Source organism: Eptatretus burgeri, chromosome 1 (assembly GCF_056783735.1).
Source record: "Eptatretus burgeri isolate ZD-2024b chromosome 1, Ebu_testis_v1, whole genome shotgun sequence".
Lineage (NCBI taxonomy): Eukaryota > Metazoa > Chordata > Myxini > Myxiniformes > Myxinidae > Eptatretus > Eptatretus burgeri.
Window position 1 is genome coordinate 79,625,439 of NC_140961.1, and position 10,000 is coordinate 79,635,438.

General features: G+C 39.9%; 1 protein-coding gene across 2 annotated transcripts in view; it reads left to right on the top strand.

Moving 5' to 3' along the window:
- The window catches only part of TMTC3 (transmembrane O-mannosyltransferase targeting cadherins 3), a 293,500-nt gene that overhangs the window by 36,101 nt on the left and 247,399 nt on the right, over window positions 1-10,000 (top strand). For both annotated transcript variants that reach the window (XM_085890215.1, XM_085890224.1), the window contains exon 3: window positions 208-426. In XM_085890215.1, coding sequence (XP_085746341.1) covers window positions 208-426 — 219 coding nt within the window. The remainder of the gene's footprint in view (window positions 1-207; window positions 427-10,000) is intronic.

The following is a 10,000-nucleotide window of genomic DNA, read 5'->3' on the forward strand; positions in this document are numbered from 1 at the left end:
TCGTCATTGGAGCAAACCAATTTGAGGTTGTCTGAAAGGGCATATTAACAATGTTTTTGATTGATTATAGTTTATATTAAGCGTACTTCGCATGGACATACACATACACACACACAACATTTTAATCTGAGTTGCCTGCACAAACTTCACAAGGAATTTTAATGCTCATTATATTCTGAGCCTGTGTGTATGCTTCCTTTCACTCAGGAACGCAGTCACAAGTCTTACCGACCTCTGACAGTGCTTACATTCCGACTCAACTACCTCTTTAGTGAACTGAACCCAGCACCTTACCACCTGGCAAACTGTGTGCTACACTGGCTTGTGTGTCTGCTCTACCTGGCCACTTGCTACAGACTTGTACCAACGCATGCAGCACGCTTTGCTGCTGCTCTCTTTGCCGTGCATCCCATCCACACAGAAGCGGTGAGTCAGTGTAATGTCAAAGCCCGAGCTTGAAATATAAAGGGGGCAGGGTGCAAGTCCAATTCAGAATGGGCACTTTTGAGTGGGGTTGGGTTGGGGGATTGATGGTGGGAGTACACATTGGAATGAATGGTTCCAGATAGGCATCTATTGTTTATTTGTCATGCACATCTTGCTCCGCCCATCCCCGGCCTCTGGATATGTGTTGCTGACAAATATTTTAAGACTGCAAGCCAAAATTGAGGATCGTAGAGGGGGTCCAGGCAGTTTGGAAAGAAATAAAATTTATTCAGGGTATTGAATGCATTTCCATGGGTCATGCCACCATTGTAGAAGGGCAGGGCGTTTTTTTGTGTACAATGTAGGGGCTTGTGGAAGAGCTAGAAGACATAATAGTCCAGAACATAACAGAAAGAAGACCATATTTCAGAGGTGGGTGTAGGTGTGGTGTGGGGAGTAGGGGGGGGAGGTGGGTGGGAGTACACATTTGGGGTGTGGGGAGGGTTGTCCGAAAGGGTTTAGGTTACTCACCAATGGCAGGATAGAGGGACACCCTTGGAGGAAGAAGGAACATGAGGAAGAATGAGATCAATAGAAGGGGAGTTTTTTGTTGATTTGTTTTATTGATATGGTAGTTATAAGGAAGCAGTTAGAGCGAGTGTATGAATTGCATTTGAGAAATTACTGAAGGAGAGGGTCTGCGAGGTGAGGGAGTGGGGCAGGGAGGGAGGTTTGGGGAATGGCTAGGCCCAACTATCCGAAGCAGACACACAAGATCAAAATAAACAAATGGGCATGCAAAAGACACAGCAATGAGCACATGATACAAAGTATCAACACAACCAAAAGTGAAGAACAATTGATGGTAATTGTAATGTATGTTCAATTTGTTAATGCTGTACGTGACACTTTGTAAATGATGTCGGTGACTTGCATAAATTGAAAAACTCCCTCTTCCGCCATCTTCCATGTTACTTTGCGTGGTGTCATATCTGTTTCAAAAATAAAATCTGAGCTTTTACATGACCCATTATTGAATCTGCGAACCTTTTCTGTGAACTACGTAGAACAAAAACTTTTTATCACCCCGTGATTGATCAAAAATAGTGCGAATTTTGACTGAATATAGAAGAATCAAGAACCACATGAGGTTCATGTGTGCCGGGCCCTTGGGCCAGTTGAGAGGCAAAGAAAAAGACGGCTGGTTGGAAAAATCGATCAGACAGGAAGGCAGAGAAATTTACAAAACATTAAACTGGGATTAAGGTGAGAAAGACGACTCCCTAAAAAAGTTATTGATAAATTTGAAGCTTGTGTCCACCCACGAGAGAACAAATCCATAGCTCGACACAGGCTAAAACGACACAATGAAGGCAGCAGTAAGTGTTTTGATATTTTGTTAGACTTGAATCTCAATCTCCTGGAATGTGAATATGAAAATCCTGATGACATTTTAACCGATGCTATTACCAGTGGAATTTATGAACAAAAGGTCCAACAAAGACTTCTGGATAGGGGTGAAGATTTGTCACCAGTCAAGGCACTAGAAATAGGCCAGTAGTTGGAGCTCTCAGAGTCAGGTCCATATTGTGAATGATGAGGGCACTTGTGTCAAGCGTCAAACCCAAAAACACATTTCACCAGCAAGCAACCTTTGATAGCTGAACCAGCTAAAATTCTGCCTGAATTGTGGTAAAAACCCACAACACCCACGGAGTCAGGCTACATTCCCATCTAGGAGGGTCTACCTGTTTATTCTGCAAAAAGGCCAACCACCGGTTCGCAGTGTGTCATTGCTGTCGGAAAGGCATGCGTTCTGTGGATGTTGGGTTCGACAGTGAGCCAGATGAACATGAAATTTTCAACATACATTCAGCATGGATTGTCAGTAATACAGCATCAGATGACAAATGGGCACATATAGTTTATGTGCTGTAAAATCACTGAAGTGAAATTCTGTATTGACACTGGAGCTCATTGTTATACTCACTTTTTATGACTATCAAAAACTAATGCGTACAGGAAAGCTCCGAAAAACCACAGAACTTATCAGAACTTACTCCAATCACAAAAACAGACCTACAGGAGCTTTTTATTTGCCTGTGAAATGTAATGGTGTTTCATATGTCACTACCTTTGAAATAATCAATCTCCATCAAGAGAATGTACTCTCTGGGAAGACAGCTGAGGCTCTTGGCTTGTTTGTGTGGCTGTCATTTGTTGAGAGTGAAGAACTCCCACAAGGGCTAGACAAGTTCCCAGAACTTAGTAAAACAACTGGTACACTAGCAGGTACCTACACCATCAAATTGGAATCCAATGCCAAAGGAGTACTGCATGCCGCCCATCGACAGCCAGCATCTTTGAAAAAACAGATAATTGAGAAATTGAATGACATGCCTGAAAATGGATATATCATGAAAGTGGAAAGGCCCACTGATCCCATACTTCCATGCGTTCACTGGATGTGACGTCGTGTCTGCCTTCCGCGGTGAAGGGAAGAAAACTGCATGGCAGACTTGGAACGTCTTTGATGATGTTTCTGAAACATTCACCAATCTCAGCCAGCATCCAACATTGATTCGTGATCTTGACTTTTTTGAAGTTTTTTATTAGGGTACCCTGTGAGTACAGGGTACCCTATTGTTTTCCTTCTGTTTATTATTATTATTATTACGCATTATTAGGGTACCCTGTGAGTACAGGGTACCCTATTGTTTTCCTTCTGTTTATTATTATTATTAGGGTACCCTGTGAGTACAGGGTACCCTATTGTTTTCCTTCTGTTTATTATTATTATTATTACGCATTATTATTATTATTATTATTTTTCCGCCGGCATTTTGCACCCTTTTTCGCTTTAAAAATCATTTTCTCTGGAACACTAAGTCCGATCGACAGAAAATTTTCACCATAGTATGTATCTTTTTTGATAGCACAATCACGTTATAATTATGACGTCATTGGTCACGTGGTACGGTCGCCATCTTGAAAAAAGCGATAAACTTTGGACATCTGTATCTCGGAAACCGTGCAATGGAAAATTTTTTCGTTTGATACATTTTACTAAGCTCCCTATGGGGAACACGTGTGATTTTTCGTGACGTCATAGGTGAAGCGATATACCGGTGAAAATTCGTCAAGTAGAACGCCATATAGGAAAAATCTGAAAAATTCTGGCGTCATCTACACCAAAATTCATCGTCAAAAATGTTTTTTTGGCGTCATCGATGACGTAATTCGGCCGCCATCTTGTTTTTTAGTGTTTTTTAAAAAAATCTTCTTCTCCAGAACGGCTGTGCAGATTCTTGCGAAACTTAACACGCACATTCTCCTGAGGTCCTCTTTCAAGTTTGTTAATTTGTTGTTGATACGTCACATGGTTTAGCGGCCATCTTGAAAAAACCCTAAAACCTTCAAACATCTTCTTCTCCAGAAGCGCTGGTCCAATGAAGGCGAGATTTCAGAACTATATTCGTGAAATGCATGCGATACAAGTTTGTTAATTTCGAAGTGATAGGTCACGTGGTTTGGCCGCCATGTTGGATTTAAGAAAAATATTAAATAATGTTTTCTCTGGAATTTCAGAAGCCATCAGACGAAAATTTGCAAGTGCCTTCCTCCCTCAGGTCTGCATACATGGTAAAAAATTTTACCTCAGAAGTCACATGGTTTGGCGGCCATCTTGGATAGAAAAATAGACCTTATCCGATTTACACGAAACTTCACACAGTTGTTCGGGTCGACGAGGAAAGCAGAATTTAAATTTATGATATCATAGGTCACAAGGTTCGGCAGCCATCTTGGATTGAAAATGAATAAATTTTAAAAATCTTCTTCTCCAGAAGGGCAAGACAGATGAAGATGAAACTTCACACATATATTCCCCATGAGGTCCTTTCTCAAGTTTGTTAATTTGTTCTTGCTCGGTCACATGGTTTGGCGGTCATCTTCAAAAACCCCGAAAACCTTCAAACATCTTCTTCTCCAGAGCGTTAGCCCAATGAAGGGGAGATTTCAGAACTATATTCGGGACAGGAAGGCGATATAAGTTTGTTAATTTCGAATTGATAAGTCACATGGTTTGGCCGCCATCTTGGATTTAAGAAAAATATTAAATAATGTTTTCTCTGGAACCGCTTAACCTAACGAATCGAAAGTTTGCAATTATCATCTACCGTCGTGTATACACGCGTGGTAAAATTATGATGTCACACGTCGCATGGTTTGGCGGCCATCTTGGATAGAAAAACGCACCTTTACCGATTAACACGAAACTTCATAAACGTGTTCCAATACCCAGTAGGAAGCAGAATCTAAATTTGTGATGTCATAGGTCACATGGTTCATCAGCCATCTTGGATTGAAAATGAATAAATTTTTAAAATCTTCTTCTCCAGAAAGGCAAGACAGATTAAGCCGAAACTTCACACATATATTCCCCATGAGGTCCTTTCTCAACTTTGTTAATTTGTTCTTGATTGGTCACATGGTTTGGCGGCCATCTTGAATTTACCTTAAAACCTTCAAACATCTTCTTCTCCAGAACACCTGATCTGATCAAGGGGAAACTTCACACCCCTATTGCACATGAGTAGGGAATACAAGTTTGTTAATTTCTAATTGATAGGTCACATGGTTTGGCAGCCATGTTGAATTTAAGAAAAATATTAAATAAAGTTTTCTCTGGAACTGCTTAACCTATCGAAGCGAAAATTTGCGTCTGTCATCGTCCATGATATCTGCATACATGGTAAAAATTATGAGGTCACAAGTCACATGGTTTGGCCGCCATCTTAGATTGAAGGATAAATATTAATTCATGTTTACTCTGGAACCACTACTTCTATATATGCGAAACTTCATATTTATAATTTAGGCTACATGTGAAACAAAAGTTTAAAATTTCAACCTGATCGGCCGTGTGGTTTGGCAGCCAGAATTATTTAATTATTTGAATCTGGTCGCCAGTAATAACGAAATTGAACGTTTTGTGCTGCCTGGTTCGTAACTCGTCTGTTCCGCGCTGTCTCGAAGCAGGCCTGTGTTTGTATCACCATTAAATAATGTTTTCTCTGGCACCGCTTATCCTGTCAATGCAAAACTTTGCGACTCTGATTTAAGTCTCATGTTGTATCAGTTGTGTCAAAGGCACTTCTGGGTACCCGGTCATCACTGCCAGCAGTTATAAAGTGGCAGTTCTAGTTATTATTATTATTATTTTTCCGCCGGCATTTTGCACCCTTTTTCGCTTTAAAAATCATTTTCTCTGGAACACTAAGTCCGATCGACAGAAAATTTTCACCATAGTATGTATCTTTTTTGATAGCACAATCACGTTATAATTATGACGTCATTGGTCACGTGGTACGGTCGCCATCTTGAAAAAAGCGATAAACTTTGGACATCTGTATCTCGGAAACCGTGCAATGGAAAATTTTTTCGTTTGATACATTTTACTAAGCTCCCTATGGGGAACACGTGTGATTTTTCGTGACGTCATAGGTGAAGCGATATACCGGTGAAAATTCGTCAAGTAGAACGCCATATAGGAAAAATCTGAAAAATTCTGAGCGTCATCTACACCAAAATTCATCGTCAAAAAATGTTTTTTTTGACGTCATCGATGACGTAATTCGACCGCCATCTTGTTTTTTAGTGTTTTTAAAAAAAATCTTCTTCTCCAGAACGGCTGTGCAGATTATGCATAAACTTAACTGCGCACATTCTCCCTGATGTTCTCTTTCAAGTGTGTTAATTTGTTGTTGATACGTCACATGGTTTGGCGGCCATCTTGAAAAAGCCCTAAAACCTACAAACATGTTCTTCTCCAGAAGCGCTGGTCCAATGAAGGCGAGATTTCAGAACTATATTCGTGAAATGCATGCGATACAAGTTTGTTAATTTGAAGTGATAGGTCACGTGGTTTGGCCGCCATGTTGGATTTAAGAAAAATATTAAATAATGTTTTCTCTGGAATTTCAGAAGCCATCGGCGAAAATTTGCAAGTGCCTTCCTCCCTCAGGTCTGCATACATGGTAAAAAAATTTACCTCAGAAGTCACATGGTTTGGCGGCCATCTTGGATAGAAAAAAATAGACCTTATCCGATTTACACGAAACTTCACACAGTTGTTCGGGTCGACGAGGGAAAGCAGAATTTAAATTTATGATATCATAGGTCACAAGGTTCGGCAGCCATCTTGGATTGAAAATGAATAAATTTTAAAAATCTTCTTCTCCAGAAGGGCAAGACAGATGAAGACGAAACTTCACACATATATTCCCCATGAGGTCCTTTCTCAAGTTTGTTAATTTGTTCTTGATCGGTCACATGGTTTGGCGGCCATCTTGAAAAAACCCGAAAACCTTCAAACATCTTCTTCTCCAGAAGCGTTAGCCCAATGAAGGGGAGATTTCAGAACTATATTCGGGACAGGAAGGCGATATAAGTTTGTTAATTTCGAATTGATAAGTCACATGGTTTGGCCGCCATCTTGGATTTAAGAAAAATATTAAATAATGTTTTCTCTGGAACCGCTAACCTAACGAATCGAAAGTTTGCAATTATCATCTACCGTCGTGTATACACGCGTGGTAAAAATTATGATGTCACACGTCGCATGGTTTGGCGGCCATCTTGGATAGAAAAACGCACCTTTACCGATTAACACGAAACTTCATAAACGTGTTCCAATACCCAGTGGGAAGCAGAATCTAAATTTGTGATGTCATAGGTCACATGGTTCGTCAGCCATCTTGGATTGAAAATGAATAAATTTTTAAAATCTTCTTCTCCAGAAAGGCAAGACAGATTAAGCCGAAACTTCACACATATATTCCCCATGAGGTCCTTTCTCAACTTTGTTAATTTGTTCTTGATTGGTCACATGGTTTGGCGGCCATCTTGAATTTACCTTAAAACCTTCAAACATCTTCTTCTCCAGAACACCTGATCTGATCAAGGGGAAACTTCACACCCCTATTGCACATGAGTAGGGAATACAAGTTTGTTAATTTCTAATTGATAGGTCACATGGTTTGGCAGCCATGTTGAATTTAAGAAAAATATTAAATAATGTTTTCTCTGGAACTGCTTAACCTATCGAAGCGAAAATTTGCGTCTGTCATCGTCCATGATATCTGCATACATGGTAAAAATTATGAGGTCACAAGTCACATGGTTTGGCCGCCATCTTAGATTGAAGGATAAATATTAATTCATGTTTACTCTGGAACCACTACTTCTATATATGCGAAACTTCATATTTATAATTTAGGCTACATGTGAAACAAAAGTTTAAAATTTCAACCTGATCGGCCGTGTGGTTTGGCAGCCAGAATTATTTAATTATTTGAATCTGGTCGCCAGTAATAACGAAATTGAACGTTTTGTGCTGCCTGGTTCGTAACTCGTCTGTTTCGCGCTGTCTCGAAGCAGGCCTGTGTTTGTATCACCATTAAATAATGTTTTCTCTGGCACCGCTTATCCTGTCAATGCAAAACTTTGCGACTCTGATTTCAGTCTCATGTTGTATCAGTTGTGTCAAAGGCACTTCTGGGTACCCGGTCATCACTGCCAGCAGTTATAAAGTGGCAGTTCTAGTTTTATTTTAAATTTTTCAAAATTTGGATTTTCAAATGGCCAATCAGGCAGATTTGATTAGAATCCCCTGGAGAACAAATGTGCCAAATTTGATGCGTGTATCATCATTTGCACGATCCCTCTCAAAAATTGCTGTTATCTGCCCCACTATCAATGTGTAATAATCTTTGCTAATGATCAGATGCCATTTTCTGGCACCAGAAAAAACAAACCTGCATTGATTGCATTTATTTTGGAAAAAAAATTCTGTACTGTTGGCTACAACTGAATTCAAGGGCTGGAACATTTTTTTAGCACCCAAAACTTTTCTGTTGACTACATTGAACACTGCTTGCTGAATAGAGTGGAAAAAAACCACTGTGCTTTGCTGTATTGGATGAAACATTGATATCCATTCATTCCTGCTTCACATACAGAATTATCGAGCTTTGCAAAAATCTGTTCCCTGGCAATGCAATTGGAAAAGGTTGAGAAAAAAAAGAAAAGAAATTCATTCATAAATGACTCATGCACAAATCTGACATAAACAAGCAGTTGTGCATGCAGCTCCATAGACATCTGTTGTCTGTGAAGTTAATAGTATATAATGAGTACCTTTACAAGGAATTTCAACACAGGAGGCCTCATAGACCTATCAAGCCTGCAGAATGGTTGTCAACCCATGGTTGTTTTCCCTTTCTTTTTCCTTTTAAATGCTGAATGTAAAGCAAGGAAGCAGCACATGTCATTTTTGAAGTGTTTGGTGTGACTTCGCCAGGCTTCAAACCGTTGACTTCCCAGACTTGGAGCAGACTCTAACTATGAGGCCACTGCCATTAGTCTGCTAATTTGGAGGGAAAATATAAAAAAATATATAGCCAAACGTGATTGTTGTCGATGCAATTTATTTATGTGACATCATGGGATATAGATGAAGTGCATGGGACTTCATAGCTGGCTTTATGGACTTGCTCTCATATTGTAATTCAAGAAATATTTTTTTTGTGTGTTTGTTTGGCTACTCCTGAACCACTGGATGGAATGAGTTGAAACCTGGTGGTTGTACTCAGGGTCTACACAGATAGGTTTTAGGTGGGAAAAACATTTCATAGTCCCGGACATTAATTGTGGGTAGAGCACACCAGTTCTCTGCAGAAGGTAAAAGCACCTCTCATGGTTAGAAGGGGTATTAGAAGTCATACAAATATACTCCAATTCTGGGGGAATTATTCCATCCGTAATTCGGTGGGAATTATCCTGTCCGAAATTCTGGGAGGATAATCCCGTCCTTAAGGATGGATTCTCAGCTAGTCAATACACTCCTGTCCACCTCTGCTCTCTCAGTGGGTGCAGGATTACTCTAATGACGGGACTCGGTCTTGTTACCAATATGCATAAATGACCTCTCTGATGCTCTGGAGAACAGCGTCTTCCTTGATGGAAGATGACTCCATGGATGGAAGATGACAGAGATGGAAAACAGATGATTCCAAATTGGTTGGATACTATCTCCATCCCACACAGTGACAAGCGTGGAACAGCTGCGTCATTATCTGTTAATCTGCGTTTGATTAGATACTGGTCTGTGAAACGATTTTTACTCCCTCTACCCTTTCATCCCTCCAACACTACCCATTTCGTCAAGGATGCAACGAGAGATTTTGCATTTAAATGTCCCATTACACATTGTGCAGTGTTTTCTCTACAGCTTTGTCTGTGTCAGCAACGTATGGCATGCAAGATGATTTTGAGTGGCACGCACAATAAAAGTACAATTCATGGCAAAGAAACAAAGTTGAAAAAAAAACCCAATTAAAAACTCTGCTTGACTGCTTTTTTTTTCAATCTCTAAAATAACAAAAACAAGAGCTTTCATTGGTTAGCATAATTTAGAGCCCTTTAAAAGAAGGAATCCAAATTGCATTGTGTGCTGCTATTAATTTTCGCATTGTATATCTCCCTATAACATGACAAGCTGTCATGTACTGTA